At 46.3% G+C, this 21,947-nt stretch overlaps 1 protein-coding gene across 1 annotated transcript in view; it reads left to right on the top strand.

Annotated features, from left to right (window-relative positions):
- ELAVL1 (ELAV like RNA binding protein 1) overlaps nucleotides 1-21,029 on the top strand; it is a 35,383-nt gene extending 14,354 nt beyond the window's left edge. The window contains exons 3-6 of the mRNA XM_066574491.1: nucleotides 4,748-4,851; nucleotides 11,162-11,315; nucleotides 13,576-13,801; nucleotides 19,300-21,029. Of these exons, the coding sequence (XP_066430588.1) occupies nucleotides 4,748-4,851; nucleotides 11,162-11,315; nucleotides 13,576-13,801; nucleotides 19,300-19,624 (809 nt within the window). The 3' untranslated portion in view covers nucleotides 19,625-21,029. The remainder of the gene's footprint in view (nucleotides 1-4,747; nucleotides 4,852-11,161; nucleotides 11,316-13,575; nucleotides 13,802-19,299) is intronic.
- Nucleotides 21,030-21,947: the final 918 nt, after the last annotated feature.

The raw sequence follows: 21,947 nt of genomic DNA, 5'->3' as shown, positions 1-21,947 counted from the left end.
TTTTTTTAAATCATTTTAGTTTTATAAGGGGACTTGAAAATGCAATTGTCTGATCACGTAGTATGTAGCACTGTGTATCATGACTGTCCATTTCCACACCCTACTAGACCCTTTTGTTGCAGACTTGGAGGCAGTTGTTTGAGCTGGGGCTGCAGTAGCAATCCATTACACCCTGTGCTCACACTGTAGGGAACCCCTCTCCCTATGGAAATCGCCTGCTGTGGTCAGCACTGACCAAAACCTCTAAATGGCCTGCAGGGGAGATATCTATGTGTAAGCTTTAGGCCAGGCTCACATGGGCAGATTCCGCAATCGCCGTCCGCACGGGATATCTGCAGTAAAATGCAGGCCTTGAAAGGCTTGCATTTTTGCTATTTAACTCACACTTGCGGAAATGAATTTCATATTTTGCAAGTTGAGGAAAAATCGCAGCATGCTCTATTTTGCCACATAATTTGCCTCCATTGATGCCAATAGACAGTCCGACCCACAGCTCATACGCAAAAAACATTGCATATGGGCTGCGGATACCCGTGTCATTGTGGGAAATGCAAATAAGTGGAAGGGGAAAAACTGTCCTGTGCATGACCTGCGAGCTTCTGTGGTCATCCACAGTACAGCTAATGGAGGTGCGCGGGGTGACCGGTCGGGTTCACAGCCGGGATCTGACCCGTCCGTGCGAACTCTGCAATAAAGGAGGTGGGGCCCTTAGACATTACAGGTCTGCCGCCTTTCTCCATGTAGACTCCTAGACTTTGACCACATGAACTGTCATCCTGCTTTCACCTTTGTTGTCAATATGTATCTCTTGCTCCTGTAAATCTGATTTCTATAAGATATCGTGCATCTGATATACGGGGCTACTTTGGCTGCGTATTATATGTATCGTACAGCTGGCGCCATCAGTCTGCTCTAGATGTACATCCTGGGGCAGGAAGGTGGTAACATCTGAAAGCAGTGTAAGCAGTATCTGGTCGGAAGGTCCAAAGCTGTACGCTTTATGGGGTTAAGAGGGCTTCAAAGTTTATTTTACAAATGAGTTCATTGTAACCTGATTGGGTTGTTCAACTTAGAATTCCTTGATGGGGTATGTTGTAAATACTTTTTCTGAGTTGATACAGGGTCATGTGCTTAGGATTACCTTATGGGGAGGGCAGTTACTCTAACGGACCTGTCCTGGTTTAGGGCCCTTTTACACGGAACAATACATGTTCAGCTCCTCGCTGCATCGTGGGAATCCGAGCGATAATCATTCAGTGTAAATGCCGGCTGCGACTCAACGACCATCTAAGTCTTTCATCCTGTTTTTGCAGGCATAAAAAACAAATGACGATTAGCGAGTGTAAACGGGCATCAATGAACTGGCAGAGACCTCGGAGCGCTCCGTCTCCACGGAGGGATCCTCGCTCCTGTGTAGCACAGGCACCATTATTGCTGGGACAACCCATTACTCTGGTCACCGTTTACTCCCTAATCTCACCTGATTTGGCACTGCATTGAAGTGGATCACATACTGCCTCGATCCCCCTCGTATTACACCCGATCTCTTGGGGCTTCTGCAAGGGATTCTGGGAAGAAGAGAATCCATAATCAAGTGGCTCTATGCAGTTGACTGAGGGCACAAATTCTGAGATCTTTTACCATATAACAGATACAATGGATTTATTATATGGAGCAAGAAGCTTGCCATCATAGCCGATTAGATGTTGATCCCATTTTTCCCTCTTGTCCATGTACACATTGGTATACTAGATTACATAGAATCCGGGGGGGGGGGGGGGTGTCACCAACCAATCAGTACGGACATCGCAGCTTTTGGACCTTCCAGAGTCCACTGTTAGCTATGTTATTGGGAGATGGAAGCCATCCGGTGTGTGCGGTGCCGCCACGTTCAGGGAGACCTTATAAACTGACAGAACATGGACAACAAGGCCTTGTAGGAGCTGTGAAGGCATTGCGCACATTGTCCTCGCTCAGGGGGTCTCACAGGACATTGGAACATCAGTTAGCACCAGAACCATCTGTAGGACGAGGGGCTGCACATATCACAGCAGTGAATGCACAGCGGCGCCTGCGATGGTGCTTGGCGTGACGGACTGTAAACAAGTGGAAGGTGTTGGGGAAGCTGAATCGTGGCACATCCTTTTCCGATGGGATGGCAGCCCTTGGGTGTGGCGGTTGCCTGGAGAGCGGTTTTTTGTGACAGCATTGTCCCAACAGTGAGGTGCGGAGGAGGTTCTGTTATGTTGTGGGGGCGTTCTGCTGGGAAGGACCATAGGTTATAGTGAAGTCTACCCTTAGCGCCCATGAATACAGACACATTCCGCACAATGTGGCATCACCTCCCTGGTGGTAGTACTTGTGTACAGATCCGTGTGTCTACAACATGACCGAGCGCCGGGTCATACAACACGCAGTGTGGAGGGACAGAACGTTTAAAAATGTCATTGGCCGAGCCAAAATCCGGATCTCTATCCCATCAAGCTTCGTCGGGACAAACTAGAACATTGTATTGATGCACACCCATGAGGACTGGAGGCAAACCCCTCCACACATCTATGGGAATTACTGCAGTCATTGAGGCCAAAGGTGGCCAAACACCAGATTGAAAAATGTGCTAATTCAAGTTTCACCTCCTATGTGCGTCCAATACTTCTGCCCTCCCCTTCCCTGGGTACATAGGGCTCAATGAGCCTCACATGGACAGGGTTTCCCCTGTAACTGGAGCTCCTATGGATGCCCCAGCTACAGTCAAAGTGTAAAATAAAAATTAAAGTATCCCCAGAGGTCTTATGACGTCATGGGGGGACAAAGATGCTTTTACTTATTTTTATAAGTATGTGAAGAAAATGACCGCTGACCCAAACCACAACTGTCGATTTTTGACATATGTATGACTTTTCCCGTTGCCTTCCTTTAATTTGCCACCCTAATCTCCCCCCAACAAACAAAAGGTGTCCATGGCCCTTAAAGACCTTTTGTCAGCACCATCAATGTATGCAACAGAGCAGAAATGGGTTAGCATTAAATACAGAAACACTGCTGCCTGAAGCCTTTTAATACGTTCACACCAGTTAAACCGGCCGAACCGTGTCAGATTTTTCTAATACGAAGCTGCAAGACTGAACATAAAGGCCCTTTTAGACACAATTTTCACTCAAAAATCGCTCAAAGCCGTCTTTTGAGTGATAATGGTTGTCTAACTGCAGTTATCGTTTAGCCGTCACTGATGGCTGAACTTTCAGGCTGGGCTCTCACAGGGCGGATTCTCGGCGGAAATCTCGCAGTTTGGCCGCAGCGAAAAACCGCGAGATTTCCGCCGGGAGAACCGCTGCTGCAAAACCTGCAGCGGCTTTGAAACAGCCCAGCAAAAAATTGGACATGCTGCGGTCGGCAAATCCGCGCCGCAGCGGCGGCTTCTGCCGGCTTAGCCGCAGTGGATTTGCCGTCCCATGTGGACGAGATTTCTGAGAAATCTTGTCCAAATGGCTGGCTAATCCCGGGATTAGCGCCCGCATGCGGATTTGCCACTGCGAAATTCCGGACGGAATTTCCGCAGCAAATCCGCCCCGTGTGTGAGTCTTATCAGAGATTCACAGCGGGATACAGCTGATACCATTCATCCCGCTCCCTGAAGACAGGTGGGGTATGAAGAACAGAGCAGTCCAGCTGCGTTATCCATACACCGCTCGGAGCGCTCAGCTGTGTAACAGCCGGGCGCTCGGAGCGGGAAACAGCTGGATGCAGAAGACAAGCAGGGACAGCCCACTTGTCTTCTGCATCCCCTGATCAGAGCACCTAGTGCTGTAAAGAACAATTATCGCTCAAAAGATTGTTGTTTTTTTTTGAGCGATAATCGTTGTCTAAACCCGGCTTAGGAGATTCCGCCACACATTTTGCATGTGGATGTACACAGATTTAGTCCCATTCAATGGCCAAGTCACTGTGCAGTCTGTACACAAATCATGTGAAGAATTAACAACCTACCCCCGCACCCCTCCCACCTATTTTTAAGCTGCTGTTTGAAAGAGGGGGATAAAACAGCAGGCTTATAACACCCTTAAGTGATGCAGGTTTGAAATCTAATTCACATTGTAGGAAATAGGATGATATAATGTGGATTTCAGCAGAGAATCCACCAAAAAACCCAAACGCCTTGTGAGCAGGACCTTCGAGCTGTAAGCCAAACCCCCGCGCCCATCACATCCACCTAGGGGGCTTCAAAACTGCACAACTGTCTAGTCTTTTATTGTACAGAAACGGTAACTGTGAATGGCGCGGCAGCGTCCACGTCCCTGTATTCCACAAGGGAGTCAGGTCAGTATGAGGAGTCCGGCTTCCTGTTATGGGACATGTGCCGCTTCTAGCGTAACGCTCATTTATCTTGTATATCTAAACTTGTCCGCGCATGGTCCCTGCGATGTGAACGTGTTACAGAGCTAAACCATGGCGCCCCCATCAGCAGGAATGTCACAAAGCACTTGTTAACTTGCCTTTTGTTTCCAGATTCATACTTATGACACACAGGAGGCCGTGAAGGGGGATTGCTGATATAATGTTGCCACGTGAATGTTTGTCAAGTATTTAATCATTTTGGCACCCAGTTCTTATGGTACTAGAAAGGGAGGTGACTGGATTTACCTTTCCAGTTATTCTACTATGTATGCAATCAAATCAGACAGGACTTTTTTTTTTTCTTAATTGTGTTTTTTATTTTGTTTTTGTTTTATTTTTTTTCCTTTTGCAGGGCACAGCTTAGGATATGGCTTTGTGAATTACTTAAATGCTAAAGATGCTGAAAGAGCAATAAACACACTTAATGGATTGAGACTGCAATCAAAAACTATAAAGGTGAATATATATATCTTATAAACCTTAAAGAGCAGAGTCCTCCCATGGGATATTTTTGGCTTTGCCGCGGATGTTGCCAGGAGCCTGCAATGGTTTGGGGGCTCTGTGCTCCTGTTGAACACCACAGGTATATTGCCAACCACTGAACGATCTAGTAAATGGACCCACCTGATCGATGCAAAGTTATTACATTGGGATGCAGGACCTCCGTTTTGGAGCCTAAAGCTCAGTTTAGTTGTCTATTTCTTGGACAGTAATTCTTGCTGCTTTTGCTGAAAATATGCATTGCTTTTTGGAGTCTGTTCATAACATGCTGTACATGGAGACAAGGTGTTATTGGTGTAGGTGACTATGGCTGTATACATGCGGTTTATGCACTATGGCGCCGGTCTGCCCAGACTTCCGCTCTGTTTTATAATGGTCTTCAGGCAATCTTTAACTCCAGAATTGTTCACAAATCTACATTTGTTACATATGGATTGTGTTAGTGTTCATGTTGAGTATTGGAGCTAATGGTGCTTTAAAAGACACATTAAATAGACAACACTTCTTGATGATCCTATGAAAACTTCACACTTGAGTTAAACCTTCGTTTTCCCCTCCTAAAATTACGAAGAGCCCCCCCCCCCCCCAAAACTGGTCCTTTTTAACGTTGACTTTGCTGTTTATAACTTTCAAACTTCTGTTTGGATTTAGTTTCACAAAACTTTTGAATGTAACTCAGCGTACTGCCTGCAGCCTTAGGCTGGCTGCACACGGCCGTGACGGGCTCCGCCGCGAAATTCCGCGGCGGGGCCCATCACGGCGCCCCCCCAGGAGACCCCATACTTACCTGCGGCGCCCTCGCTCCCGCATGACTCTTCCTCGCCCACCACCGCCGTGTCACGTGACACGGCCGGCCGTGGGCGGGAAAGCGTTTTCACGCTATCTTCCGCTGTGCTACAGCGGAAGATAGCGTGAACGGGCGGCTTCCATTGGCTGAAATGGAAGCCGTCCGCGCGTACACCTGCGGCAAATAGAGCATGCCGCAGGTGAATTCACGGTGTGGAATTCCGCACCGTGAGCATTGAGCTATTAGGTTCAATAGAACCTAATAGCTGCGGGCAACTCAGCGGATTTCCGCCGCGAATTATGCGGCGGAAATCCGTTTGTGGGAAGGAGGCCTTACACTTCTCTCTCGTGGTGGCTGCAGCCAGTCAATATGGAGGGCCACTCAGACAGGCGCTTGGAGAAACGCTGCGTTGACTGTTTTCAGCACAGTTATAAACGTGGCCGAGCAAGTTGATACCAAAACTGAAACGCAGTCAGTTGAGCAGAGCTGACACCGCGCCCCATTCATTTCAATGGGCAAAGCATTAAAATAGAACAGACAGCGCTTGGAATAATACGCAGCGTTCTAAAGCTTGTCTGAGCAGCCCTATAGAAACCAATGGTAGGGATTAACAGCATTTAGCGCTGTGCTGAAAATGTGACACGAAACACAGACAAAACCCTGCCTGTGTGAGCGTGACCGAGGGGTCTGTCTACACAAGGATTGGGGTGGGGTCAGCTATAAAGAGTTTGGACCTGTTCTAGATTGAGAGGAGGTTGTACAGCAGGAATGGACTTCATGTCTCTGAAGTTGGTTAGAGGTTCGTTTCCACCATTTCTTGCATCCGTGTCTGACCGCGGGGAGCATCCAGTAGAACCGCCAGCCTCCATCGGGTTTACCGAAACTTCTGAAAGAAAAAACAAAGGCCCAAAAGAGCGCTTTTTCTGCCTGTGTATTCGACTAGTCTTTTTATGATTAGACAGGTTTGTTGCTATTTTACTGTATTCTTTGGCCCGGGTTTTTTTTTTTTTTTTTTTTTTTACACGCAGATTCGACATTGAAATTCACATCTCTTTACTAGACATTGACTTCGATGTGAACTCCCGGGCTTGGATTGCACATTCCGCGATCACCACCCGTGCGGGTGCTCTGCGGTAAAACACAGGCATTGAAAGGCATGCAGTTTTGCTTTTTCATTCACACTCACCGATATGAATTGCGTGTTCCGTGGGCAGAAGAAAAATGTCATCATGCTCTATTTTAGGGTGGACTTCGCGTGGACGGCCCCCATTGAAGTCAATGGGCTGCAAGGGTTTCGTTGCCCATATGCAATTAACATTGTGTATGGATGGCAGAAATGCTTGCAACTTCAAAGGAAAACTGATAGAAAAGCAGGAATGCCAGCTGGAGGGGAGAGGGCTTTCTTCCATGTAGACGACACGCTGTCCATAGCGCACATTCGTGCGGGGCAAACACATCCACCATCATTCGCAATTACTTTCTGTTCAAACAAAGGCCGGACAGACATCTGTCCGGGATGATTTAGTGATCCTGCAGTGAGCAGGGGGGTCGGACCCGATGACCCCGGGGGACCCTTCCAACTCTACCAGTCTATGATTCTGTGAGTGATCACAGGTCGTCTGCTGCAGGAATCCACGCCACCCGTGTGCGGCCGGCCTTACTGTACTTCAGGCAGCAGCCATTTGTAATCCAAGCTGCAGGAAACGGACAAGTGATATAATCAAGCTTCACATGGATTTTGCACTGGAAAACGTGTACTTGAAAATCCAGACTTTGTATAATGTGAACAAGGGTTTAACTCTAGATAGATGGATGCGATCATACACTTGGCTCTTGAACGTCAGCGCAGCTTCTATCGCTTTCCTTTGAACAAGTGACCCTGTTCAAGTCTGGGATTCAGATTTTGGACTTCTGAGGATCTCATGAGGTCTAATGCTTTCAGACATGCAGATCCCCATCATATTCTTTGTACTTTACATGTAGTTCATCTACTTGGCAAATGCTCAAGGACTTTAGGAAAAATTAAAGCTGATCTCTTCATATATTTTTTATTTTTATGTCAAAAAGCAGACCGGGTAAAAATCCACACTGCGCCGGTAATCGCTTGGTGAAAAATACAGGAATGTGTTTGTGTTTTCTACTGTGGGTAGCAGTGCGACAATTGTGTGTACCTGTGATCTATCAACAATGCAGACAATGGAGACCACAGAAGGTCGTGCGCCACCTGCTGGTATCATTCCACACCTGCAGCCTTAAGGCCTGGTTTGCTGAGACTTTTGGTTTGGGGTATTGACTGCAGGCTTCTGTCCACAGCAGTGTAAGTTGTTTGAGGTGTCTCTTAATGGTTAGAATCTATAGCGCCTCTGAGGATCTGTTCCCATGGGGTGAAAATACTGTTGGGTTTGGTGCAAAATTTCAGCACAAAAAAATCCACAGCATTTACAGTATCAGCATAAAGCTTAGCACACATAAGATCTGTGGATTTTAGTCCCACAGCGTGTCACCTGCTTGTGGTGTGTCACCATTTCTTATTCGCACAGACACAAAGGACCACTTTACTGGTTTTACTGGTTATGGGAGGTTTTTAGCTGATTTTGCTGCAAGATCTGCCATGTAGGAGCATAGCCTTAGGTCTCATGTCCACAAGGAAAATCAGGCCCACCGCGGGTTCTCCATGCAGAATCCCGCAGCGGGTCCCTCCTTTTCCCGCGGATGATACCTGTCCGGACGCTGCGGATATGCCCTCTGTCGCGGCCGGATCTTCTTTCTTCGGCCCGGCAGATGTACTCAGCACGCCAGCAGCGTGCCGCAGGCATGCGCCTTGCACTCTTTTGAACTCCTGCTCTCTGGCGCTCCCACGCTGGAGAGCAGGAATTCAGCTGCGGGTGTGCCGCAGATCCGGACGGCTTCCAAAGGCTTCAATAGAAGCCTGCAGGAGCCGTCCCCGTGGGAGACCCGCCCTAAAATGGAGCATGCTGCGGGTGTTTTCCCGTACACGCAATCCGCTCCTCAAGGGAAATTGACATCCGCAGGTATTTAAATACCTGCGGGTGTCCATTGCATCCCTATATGGCGCGGATCACGCGTGCGGGTGACCCGCTGCAGATCTGTCCCAGTGGACATGAGGCCTTTAGGCTCAGTGTCCACAGGCAAAATAGAATTTGCAAATCCGTGCAGGTAATTAAATACCCACGGATGTCATTTTTCCCTGGTGTGCGGGAAAACACCCGCAGCATTCTCCATCTTGTGCAGGTTTCCTACACGGACGACTCCCGTGGAAGCCATCTGGTCCCGTGGCACACCCGCTGCTGTATTTGTGCTGTGCCGCGGGAAAATAGGAGCTTAAAAAAAAAAGTGCGCCGCACGTTGCTGGCGTGCAGAGCACATCCGCCAGGCTGAAGAAAAGAGATCCAGCGGCGATGGAAGGGAGATCCGCAGCATCCACACAGGTAAGTATATCCGATTTCTTGGCCTTATGTCTGCGGGGCAGGAGGGACCCCGCTGCGGGATTCTGCATGGAGAATCCGTGTGGATCTTAATTTCCCCGTGGACATGAGGCCATAAAGCGAAACCCCCACCAGCCAGAATTAAATGCTCAGGTTAAGTGCGGGAAAAGGAGTTACATTATTTGGTGTCCTTCAGATATGAACCCATTGGGTCCTCTCTCGTGATCTAACATGGCCACAGCAGGTCTCAGACTACCCTGTACAAGTAACCCCAGATACTTCATGTTGCACTAGCCAAGCCATGAGCAGCGTGAAATGTCTTAGAGCCACTCGCATATGCGCACGGCAAATTGCAGCAAATTTAACATACCGTATATACCGGCGTATAAGGCGACGGGGCGTATAAGACGACCCCCCAACTGTCACCTTATATGCCGGTATACAGTGGAGAAAAAAAAAAAAAATTCATTACTCACCTCCCACGGCGTTCTGTCGCGCTCCGGCAGGATGTCGCTCGCTGCGGCAGGCTGTCGCTCGCTCCTCGTCCCCGGCGCAGCATAGCTTTCTGAATGCGGGGCTTGAAATCCCCGCTTCCAGAAAGCTAATACACACGCCGGCAGCCATGACATCATTGAATGGCTGTGATTGGCTAAAGCACACGTGGCTTCAGCCAATCACACTATTCAATGACATCATTGAATGGGTGTGATTGCTAACACGTGCGCCTTCAGCCCATGACAGCCCTTGTGAAAACAAAGGAGCTGATTGCAGAGCTCAGACCACCTGCTGACTTCTGCAAGGAGCTCTAGTCGTCTTATACGCCGGTATATACGGTATTTTTTTTTAACTTTCATTTTTGGATGCAGACCCGTTTGTGTCCAACATCTGGTTTTAGCGCACCCAATCATTGTGATGGGTAATGAGGTGCGCTAAACTCAGCAAAATAAAACAGGCGGCACTCGAAAATCACAACGCTAGAAAGCACCGTGATCGAGTGCATGTTTACGAGGCCCCATTGAAATCGATGGGAGCGTTATACCGCAGCATTCAAAATGATGCGGTAAAAAGCACCTGTGAGTGGCCTGTGGGATAGCCTCTCGCTATGCGCATGAGTGTGAGAACTGCTGCAGGCAACTTGAATGGGTCTGAGCTTGCACTACCATTCCATGCCACTGCACAATCTGTGGAGCTGTGCTACTGGCAGACGCTGTTGGAACCATGCCGACCTGCGTTTGATAACCTTAGGAGAGGTCTTCAATAGCATTATCATGGAAACCCGTTTAATCTAATGACTGCCGCTGTGGGCAGCATGTGAGCCCGACTACCTTTCTGTAATATATTGGAATGCAATATATATATTTGTTGCAATCGAATAGGAATGCTTTCATTAGTTACCATAACTTTAAGGGAATTGTCTACATCCGTTTGCCAATGCAGTGTAAAGGCCCTTTTACACGGGACTATTATCCCTTTGGTTGTTCCAGCTCCTCTGCGGTTTTGAATGATTGTCCCTTGTAACATCATGCTGAAACTGAACGAGTGAGAATCATCCAGTCATTCATTAAGAATCTTGAAATCCGAAACGCCACATCATTCAGTGTAAACAGCAGTCGGTCAGTACTGAACAGCCGCTGCTGACCGGGGATGGAGAAGAGAGAACTCCAGCAGTGCTCGCTCCTGTGCAGAGCGAGCACCACAGGGGCGAGGGTTGGGCATCGTTTACCTGACGCTCGTATGTGTAAAAGGTGGAGGCAGAAGGTACCGTAAGGTATGGCAGGTACTGCAGGGACATAAGTGTTCTGCAGTAAACCTGGTGTCACTTTACTGCATACAACATGCTGTGTTTTACCCGAATGCTGCGGTCTGTTTCAGGTGAAATGATTAGATGCCTGAAGACTATCTGCACAAATGCTTCTTGAAGCTCTGATATCAGTGGTGGCTCAACTTCTAACTGAATACATAAGGCCCGTCTTTCAGATGTCTGTTAACTATTGATGTGTCAAATAACTATTGCTTTCCCTTTCATTTTGAGGTATCATTTGCCCGTCCAAGTTCAGAAAATATCAAGGATGCAAACTTGTACATCAGTGGACTTCCGAGGACGATGACACAAAAGGACGTTGAAGATATGTTTTCAGGGTTTGGCCGCATCATCAACTCCCGTGTTCTTGTTGATCAGGCTACTGGTACGTATTGTGTTGTCTACAAATACTTGGATCTGTAGAGGAGAAAGGCGCATTTAGGCACAATGATTATCGCTCAAAAGATGGCGCTCAAGTGACTTTTGAGCGATAATCGTTGTCATTTACAGCACTAGATGATCGCTCAAGATGACCGATCACCTTGCGCCCCCAGTGGAGGATGCAGAAGACAGCAGGGTGTCCCCGTTTGTCTCCTGTATCCAGCTGTTCCCCGCTCCGAGCGCCCAGCTGTTATACAGGGGTGTCCCTGCTTGTCTTCTGCATCCAGCTGTTCTCTGCTCGGAGCGCCCGGCTGTTATACAGGGGTGTCCCCGCTTGTCTTCTGCATCCAGCTGCTCTCTGCTCGGAGCGCCCGGCTGTTATACAGGGGTGTCCCCGCTTGTCTTCTGCATCCAGCTGTTCTCGGCTGTTATACAGGGGTGTCCCCGCTTGTCTTCTGCATCCAGCTGTTCTCTGCTCGGAGCGCCCGGCTGTTATACAGCTGGACCGCTCTGTTCTTCATACCCCGTCTGTCATCAGGGAGCGGGATGAAACAATAGTATCAGCTGTATCCCGCTGTGAATCCCTGTTGAGGCTCATCGTCAGCACGCTGACAGACAACGATGAGCGACGGCTTAACGAAAACTGCATGATGTCAGTGCAGGTACACACAACGATAATCGCTCAAGAGATGGCCTTTAAGCAAATTTTGAGAGCTAATCGTTGGCTAAATGGGCCTTAACAATGGAATGAAAGTGGCTGTAATTTTCTGGTTAGCCAGGACTTAAGCCCCATTTACACGGGACGACTATCGCTCACAATTCGCTCAAGCAATGTCTTTTGAGCAATAATCGTTGCGTGTAACCGCTATCATCATTAGCTTTTGGGGGAACGATGATTTTATGTGAAGTTTAAAATCCATCGTTCAGCTGGATAGCGGATAGCTGAGACCGCACGCTGTGATGCTCTTCATGCAATAAGCTACTATTGGGCATTAGTGCCTGTTAGCAGCTTATGCAAAATCGCTCACTGTCATTCTCCCTATTTTTTTGAACGGATTGTGAGTGATCTTTGCTTGTAAATGGGGATTTAGACATTCACCACGTTACTTTTTTTTCCCCTATTATTTTAAGGCTACCTGCAGACTGTTGGATCTTGCTGTGAGAGTTCTTGCAGTGGGATGCAGACCCGTGCCCCTGCACAGCCCTGCGGCTCACCCGCTCCCAGCGTCTCCTCTGCTCTGTGATGTGCCTGTCTGCCGCCCACCTGGCGCATGCGCAGAGCGGAGCTGGCCCTACCACTACTGACATTTCTGTGCAATCATGCTACGATTTGTTTTCTGCGCGTGTTTTCACAGGGCTGTGTGCAAAGGATTGTGTTTTGTAATTCAATCCTATGCAGGCGGGCACGGCCAGACATTCTGCGGGATATCCCGCCGCGGAATTTCCATCTGAGTGCAGGGGGCCTAAAGAAGGGGAAATTAATGGCAACAATGTATGTTACGACAAAGGTATAAAATAAGGCAGATGAGTAACAAATTTGGTGCTCTATCGCATTTGTTTGGGATAAGAGTACTTAATTAGCAGTTTTTCTTACTAATGAAGCAACATGTTTACATGTTTTTCTATCCTACCTGATTAGAGCTGCATTATAGGAGTTTTCTTTGAACTTCATTCATCATCGCATAGTTCCTGATTAGAGATGAGCCGGCACCCGACTCTTTTCAGACGAGCGGGCAGGTAATCGCAAAAGGCAATACTCGCTCGAGTATTTACCCTTAACGAGTACGCTCGCTCATCTCCATTCATAATGAAGAACATATTTCTTTCCAAAGAAGCCCTCTGACTTCGGGACTAAATTCTGTCCTGGGACCGGAGGGGGTATATTGCATGTACTTGTTCTCTGCCACTCCTCCAACCCATCAGTTTCAGGATGTGTTTTTGGCTGTCCAAGATGGCTTCAGCAATTTTATGACTGCCTAATATTTTGATTGGCTAGTGCTGATCACATGAGCAGTTCTGGCCAATCAGAGGGCAGGTGTAGTGCATTAGTAGTCTGAACGTTGCGTCGGCCGTCTTAGACCGCTGGAAACGGGAACTGGCAGATGAGAGGGATGGTAGAGCAGTACCGCTGCAGGTATCATTCCCGCCTGGTTCAGGACAGAATTTTATCCCAAAAGTGGGAAGGTTGCTTTAAAGGAATTGATTAAAGATTTATTTATCGATGTGTTAAATAATTGCTACCACTAAGTATTCCTATTTTTAAGGCTTATCACGTGGAGTTGCTTTTATACGGTTTGACAAACGATCGGAAGCAGAAGAAGCGATTGCCAGCTTCAACGGCCATAAACCGCCGGGATCATCTGAACCCATCACAGTGAAATTCGCTGCTAATCCAAACCAGAATAAGAACATGGCACTTCTTTCTCAGCTGTGCCATTCTCCAGCGCGGCGGTTTGGAGGTCCTGTTCACCACCAGGCTCAAAGATTCAGGTAATATATGGCTTACTTCCATTGGAGTTTGTTTTCTCCAGGGCGGTGGCTGGCAACTTCAGAGTTGGCCTATCTCAGCAAGTTATGCACTGTAGTGGGACCACCGGATTGCCAAACACTTCTACTCTGCTTTCCGGTGGTCCCATTGAAGTGAATAAAGTGATGGCACCACGTGCAGGTAATCTAGGATGCGCTGGAGACAGTCTTATTGGGTTTTTTCGTTTTGTTTTTTTTTAAAGAATCTACTAGATTGACCCAATGTTTGCTACGCGAACATAGAATATTTGGAAAAAATGGTTGTAGATGTTTTAAGAAGTGTCTAGCCAAGAATTTGGCTTGAACTGTTCGCCGTGCACGGCTGTCTTCCACATTGTGAGAACATGGCGACAGTCAAACTGGTCAGCGCTTCACCTGAACATCACTCCGCAACACTTGACTCTCCCTATTGGCTGAAGCACAACAGTTCCGGTAGACTTGACATAGGAACTGTGACCTCACCTGACGAGTCATTCCACGTATCAAACTCACATTTTATGGTTTTACGACTGTGGTGAGGAGGTCAGAAATCTAATGACACAAATCATCCACCAAAGGTCACGCAACGGGGTTTGCTGTTCAAAATTAATTTGAAGTATTTGAGCTGCTCAAAGAATTACAGATCGCACAACATTGGCGGAATCCACTGAACGTCTTTATTCCTCTTAAGACATGAGTATTTATAGTTGTCAAACAAAGAACAAACTTCAGTGACCGCTCCCTCCTGAATATGCATAACTTCTTACAGTCCTATTAGTGTTGGTCATTAAACTTCAGCAGCAGTAGTGACATCAATCTCTTAGGTCGGCATTCCTTCCTCCCGGGTCACCCCCTGCCTGCTACCGGTTAGTTAACATGACGAGTCTACAGGCTATATAAAAATATACCTCTATATGCACATAGAGAAGCAAACATAATCTGTTTACCAAACTAATATATGTAATGTTAGTATATGTGAACTACAAAATACACGCCTTTGTGAGAAAAGTTCAGTCTATGTGGCTCATCTTTTACCCACCCCCCCTTCCTGGAGGAGAGGAGTGGGGGTTTAGGCTGCTATGCACTCTTAAGAGAGAGTTAAGGCCCATTTACATGCAACAATTATCACTCAAAATTTCTTCTAACGATGACATATGAGCAATAATCATTGCATGTAAATGCACTTTTCATCTGAACAATGACTTTTAGGTGGGTTTAAAAACCATAATTCAGACCGCTGGCAGTTATCTCCACAGGAACTAGAGATTACATTTGTATTCATGCCTGCAGCCCATGACAGCCCTTGTGAAAACAAAGGAGCTGATTGCAGAGCTCAGACCACCTGCTGACTTCTGCAAGGAGCTCTAGTAGGCTCATTTGCATGCAAATGAAGCTGATCAAGTACTAATGATTAGTGCCCATTAGTACTTTATGCAAAGTGATTGCTAAAACTATCAGTCTTTCAGTCATTTGAAAGATTGTCTTTGCGTGTAAACGAGCCTTTTAATTGTGTGTTATCTAGTTCCCCACCTCCAGTCCTCAGGGACCACCAGCAGGTCATGTTTTCAGGATATCCTATAGTAAGAACCCCTGTGGCGATGTCTAAGGCACCGACAATAAGTACATCACCTGTGCAACACTGAGGAAATCCTGAAAACATGACCTGTTGGGGGTCCCTGAGGACTGGAGTTGGGGAACACTGGTCTAGTGGGCAGTGGTAGGAGATATGGAATTCCTAAAGGTCTGTTTACACGGGACAAATGTTGGGCAAATGATGCCCGCCACTCGTCCCCACACATACTTTGCTGCAGGTCAGCTGCACAGGAGCGAGTATTGTTACCGCACAGCGGGGCGGCTGAAGGAGAATTGTGTCCCTGCTCTCCCCCTCCCCTCTCTATTCACTTAACACATTGGCTATTCAGTACTGACCGACTGCTGTTTACACTGAACGATCAGCCCATCTTTCATTATTTATGCTGCATGGATGATGAGCTGAATGATGATGGTTCAGTGTAAATAGCAGCTGGTCAGTACTGAACAGTCACAGTTAAAGGGGTTGTCTCATGAAACCAAGTGGGGTTATATACTTCTGTATGGCCATATTAATGCACTTTGTAATATACATTGTGCATTAATTATGAGCCATACAGAAGTTATTCACTTATCTGCTCCGTTGCTGGCGTCCTCGTCTCCATGGATCCGTCTAAAATCGCCTCTTCTGGCGGTTTTAGACGCGCTTGCGCTGTGCGGTCTTCTGTCTTCTGAATGGGGCCGCTCGTGCCGGAGAGCGGCTCCTCGTAGCTCCGCCCCGTCACGTGTGCCGATTCCAGCCAATCAGGAGGCTGGAATCGGCAATGGACTGCACAGGGAAGATCCCGGCGGCCATCTTACTAAGGTAAGTAAGAAGAAGGAAGAAGTCGCCGCAGCGTGGGGATTCGGGTAAGTACTACCCGGTTTTTGGTTTTTTTTAACACATGCATCGGGTTTGTCTCACGCCGAACGGGGGGCCTATTGAATAAAAAAAAAACCCGTTTCGGCGTGAGACAACCCCTTTAAGTGAATGGAGAGGGGCGGGGGAGCGAGGAGAGAAATCTCCAGCAGCAGCAGCAGCAGCCCCACTGTGAGACAGCGATACTAGCTCCCCTGCAGCAGCACCGCAGCGGATATGTGCGGGGACGAGGGGTGGGCATTGTTTGCCCGACATTCATCCTGTGTAAATGGGCCTTAGCTTTGTGATGCCCAGACAAGGTTAAGCTTGTAAAAGACACGGGAAGACACCTTATAATATGACATAGGAACCATGTGAGAAGCAAATGGCCCACGGTCTCCTCTTACTGCTCTGCTGAAATCCCCGCTGGTCTCATAAAGCATCAGCAACCTATTAATTATGGAGGCCACATGGTGAGCGCTGACAAATGCTTAATGTCAGAATTGTGGGGGCTTTTAGTAAAGTCTTGTGTACCCCAAAACTGCAGCAGCATGAACTACAGGTTCACACAACCCCATCAACAGAGTGTTATGGGGCTTTGGGGGGCACAGCTATTTTTAATAGGGTAGGAGTTATTTTTTTTAAGTAGTAAGCAATCTGTAACTCTGGTGTCTTAATGTTACTGACCCCGAACATATTAGTATTGCACCGTAGACGCCACAAAAGCCTTATAAATTATAAAATGGCTTATTTGTATTTCCTTCCAATTCGCTTCATTTAAAAGATTTCATTTATTTTTTTGCTTCTTTTACCGTATATAAAAGGGCACCATTATAAAACACCGAGCTCTCCTGACTATCCACTGAGAAAGAAGTCTTATGGCTCTTGGAATGCATGATGAAAAGTAAAACTGGCTTCTAGTTGGCTTTAAAAAAACTTTTCCTCAAAGGCCGCCATTTTTATACGTCCGTGCAGCCCAAGAACGTCCGGTAATTACTATAAAGCATGTATAGCGGATTACTGAGGGATACTAAAGCATGGAAATAAGGTAGCTACTTTGGTATTACCATATCCGTACCGAGCCATAGGGAAAACACATTACAGCTACTCGGTACGTTTATATGTACTTCGAAACTACCGTATATACCGGCGTATAAGGCGACGGGGCGTATAAGACGGCCCCCCAACTGTCACCTTATACGCCGGGAATACAGCAGAGCAAAAAATAAATAAATCAGTACTCACCTCCCCCGGCGTTCTGCGGCGCTGCTGCAGAATGTCGCTCCCTCCTGGTCCCCGGCAGAGCATTGCTTTCTGGACGCAGGGCTTGAAATCCCCGCCTCCACAAAACACACATGCCTTCAGCCAATCACAGCCATTCAATGATGTAATTGAATGGCTGTGATTGGCTGACGGAGTGCGTTAGCTAATCACAGTATTAGCTTTCTGGAGGCTGGGATTTCAAGCCCTGCGTCCAGAAAGCAATGATCTGCCAGGGACCAGGAGGGAGCGACAGCCTGCAGCAGCACCGCAGAACGCCGGGGGAGGGGAGTAAGGATTTTTTTTTTTTTTGACACTTTCTTTTTTTTGTATTACCGGCGTATAAGACGACCCCCGACTTCAGAGCAGATTTTTCGGGGTTCAAAAGTCGTCTTATACGCCAGTATATACAGTACATTGAAAACTACAACTTTTAAGGCCGTTTCATAGCTACATCCATAGGAACAGGTTATAGTTCTTAAAATGGGACAATATAAAACAACCAAACCTGCTTTGTCATTACCATTAAATACATGCGGTACTAATGGGTTAAAAGGCCTGTTGTATGTACTGTGGCCCCTGTCTGCACCCTAGGATGGCGTAGCCCACAGATTAGTTCTATGGATTGCACCTAGGAGCTAATGGCCGCCTGCAGACGGCCGGGTTGGAACCCCTGCGAGAATTGTCACAGCTGGATCCAACCCGCGTCCCTGCAGGGACCAGTGTGGCTCCCGCGACTCCAGCTCTCTGTGTTGCCTGCTGCAAGAAATCCCGCGGCAGAATTTCCACCCGTATGCAAGGGGCCAATGTGATAGCAAGTGTGTAATGGTCCTTTTTACACGGGACGAGCTGTGGGGCAAACTGTCGGCTCATCTCAGTGAGCTCCCTGTACTGTAAAGGCCCTTTTACACGAGAAGAGTGTTGAGCAAACTATGCCAACACCCGTCCCCGTCTATACTCGCTCCTATGCTGTTACACCATCTACAAAGCTTGACAAAGCCCTAATTGCAGGTTGAAACGTTGCTTTTTCTTGTTATGGGAGAATAAAGCCTGCTAAGAATTTTGAACCAATTGATGCTGTGGTTGTCATCATGTGATCAGTCACATGGTCTCTGAGCTGAATGAGGGATTCTGAGCAGACTACATCCCCTGCAAACCCCGTGGCCTCAGTTGCTATGGATCTGCCAGTACTCAGTCTGGCAGTGTGTATATGGTGAGACAGTCGCACCCCTGTGTGGAGACTCCAGTAAATGACACCTCACAAATGTCCCTTACATGGCTGGCGGTGCATACTGACCAACAACATTAGAGCATCGTCCGTCACCGCTATCTTCATATCTTCATGTCATTTCCAGTGCTAATGCCACCAACACCGGTTTTACTGTAAGAGCAGTGATACTATGGTACTCTCTGCCTGAGGATGTGGTGATACTCACTAATAGAGGGGTTTGGAGTGTAATATTACAGGACTGTAACAAGGGGGCGCTACCAGATATGGAGTCGGGAAGGAATTCTTTTCCCCCGAAATGAGGAAAATATGCTTCTCATTGTTTTTTTTTTTTTTTTTTTCTTCCTTCCTCTGGATCAACACTGCAGAATAATGAGCTGGATGGACATTTTGTCTTTTTTTTTCACTAACGTACCGCCTGCAGTGTGAACAGAATGGTTGTGCCGACAGGTTCCCTTTTAAGGCCTCTGTTTTTTCTGTTGATGGGTACAAGTAAAACTGCAATGACACATTAGGAATTTACAATGTAAAGAGATATATTAATGTCCTATTTCTTGTTTTGCGCAGGTTTTCACCTATGGGAGTCGATCACATGAGTAGTATATCTGGTGTGAATGTGGCCAGCAGTGCTTCATCTGGATGGTGCATCTTCATCTACAACCTTGGCCAAGACGCCGATGAAGGAATCCTCTGGCAGATGTTTGGGCCGTTTGGCGCTGTCACTAATGTGAAGGTTATCCGTGATTTTAACACCAACAAGTGCAAAGGTTTTGGCTTTGTGACCATGACAAACTATGAAGAAGCGGCCATGGCCATTGCAAGTCTGAATGGCTACCGTTTAGGGGACAAGACCTTACAAGTTTCTTTCAAAACCAGCAAGTCCCACAAATAACTTGCTCTTAATTGTCTTTTGTATGGAATAGAGGAAATGATTGACAAAGTTGGGGGAAGACTTTTTTTTTGTTTTTCTTTGTTAGTGTAAAACTCATTTGCGCCAATTTTCACAAGTGTGTTTTTGTCTTAGTCCTAAATGAAAAGTTAAAAAAAAAATAATTAATTTTTTTATACTCTTGAGGGTGCAACTTACATGTTCAAATGTTTGAGATCCCAACATGTTAGACCAATTTTAAGTTCATTAAGTTATTTACTTTAAATATACAAATAAAATATGAATAATGTTAAATATACCCTATGGATGAAGATAACTTCAAGCATGTGCGGGCGGACCTTGAAGATTTTAAGGTTTGCTCTGTGGGTTTCTATTTTCCAGACTCTGGAAACTACTTTTTTAATCGAGCTGTCAAGACGCCAGCTTAAGTGTGTGTATATATACGTTTTTGTTTTCAGTTTTTCACGCTCCCTCTGATTTATACAGTCTGATCCTTTTTCCAAAAACTCCAATTTCAGTTGACTCCCAAGTGCGGATGTATCCAACAGGTCTATATTACTGCGTGTTCAGCGACCCAGAATAATGCCTAATACGGCCATTTATTTTATTTTCCTGTAATTACCATTTCAAAGAAATGCAGCTTTTCTGGAGGACAGCCGTATTCTGTGCCCTCTTCATCCTGTCATGAAAGTGTAGTGCGCCCCTGCGGACTTCTGTATTCACATGAGTTTTATCTTGGGCTTTAGAGCCATTTTAAAATATAACAAAACTGTTTACTCGCTTCAGCAACAGTTTCGAATAGCCGTTCCTTTGGGCCTCAACTCCACATTAGATCTTCTAATAATACGCAAGCTCTGTCACCGCCCCCCGGATTTTTTTTTCTCCTCATCTGCCCATATGAAAGATGGGGAAGGACCAAAGAGTTCTCTGTTCAGTAACTGAACTCTATGAAATGTTTCATGTTAATATAAAATTCTTTTTTTTTTTTCTTAGCTTTTTGTTTTTTACGTTCCTTCTCTCAATTGTAAGACTGTGCATAGTACACTTTATATTGGTACAGTATAGTTGAGTTAATGTGTATACCTTTTCAAGTAGGAGTAAAATGTATGAATTTGAACCAAGATTACTGTTTTAACACTTATAAACATTTGAGCATTGTGCTTTTTTGCATCCCTTTTTGTGAGTTTCTTTCGTAGTATTGACCATTTGCATATAAAAATTCATTTCTTAAAAGGTTAAAATATTAACAGAGTATTTGATTCTTTAGTTAAGTAAAATTAATCCCCATCCTAAGTTTTCTACAGACTGCCTTGAATTTTCAGTTTTGTTTCTTGATTTTCTTTTGTTTTTTTGTGTTTGTTTTACTTTTGACTTTAAGACCATTAAATTTGATTTTGTTTTGCTCAAATTTTGTTTTGGTTTTTTGTTTTCTTTTCTTTTCGGTAAATTACTGCTTGCAGGCTTTAGGCTGCTTTCACATCTGCATCGGGGGTCCCGTTTTCCTGTTCTTTTCGGGGGGGAGCAGGAAAAGGCAACCCCCCTGGCTGAACGGGTCTGTTACATGACTGAGTCGAGCAGCGCCAAATGGACCCCATGTCACTAAATAAGGTCCACTTGGTTGCTGCTCCGCATAATGCCAGAAGAAAAAATGCTGCATGCAGCGCTGTTTGTTCTGGTATTTTGTGTTGGATCTACGAGGGACCTCCCAACAGAGGTACTAATACAGATGTGAACCCGGCCTTCCATGTAGAAGTATAACGTTGATCATGTTCTGGCAGCTAGGTTATTAAGGTGAGGTTTCATCAAGCACAATCGGGGGGTGTAGCCATTGCTGATTAAAGTCAAAACAAGTGCTGAAAACTATTTCAAACTATTTTACGTTAGTGATGTCTGTCACTACTTTGGGAGTCTATTGATATAGCCAATCAAGTTTAATGTGTGTGCAAAAAGGTAGCTGTAGTCTAACTCGAAATATATTTTTGCTTGCAGGCTACCCGAATGTGGTTCATCGGCAAAAAAATGGTTCATGGTTTTATGTATTTTTAGACTCCCTTTTACAAAGTCGCCTCTTTTATGTGTTGGAGGAATGGAAACCTCAAAATTGAGACTGGAAATATTTGACGCAATATGCCAGATTTCTTCTATGGTGCATACAGGAGTATTCCGATCTGAAAACTTCTTGGCATATCCACAGGATATGCCATAAGCCTCAGATGGGGAGGTCTGTCTCCCCAGATCCATGACTTGCCTATATGCAGCTGGTGGTGGTTGGCGTTGGGAGTTAACTGTAGAAAGAGATGGGTTATTGTAGTACAGCAAGCGACGC

The sequence above is a fragment of the Eleutherodactylus coqui genome, chromosome 7 (genome assembly GCF_035609145.1).
Source record: "Eleutherodactylus coqui strain aEleCoq1 chromosome 7, aEleCoq1.hap1, whole genome shotgun sequence".
Taxonomy (NCBI): domain Eukaryota; kingdom Metazoa; phylum Chordata; class Amphibia; order Anura; family Eleutherodactylidae; genus Eleutherodactylus; species Eleutherodactylus coqui.
The sequence above is the reverse complement of the archived record's forward strand: the minus strand, read 5'-3'. Positions and strand labels throughout refer to the sequence as shown.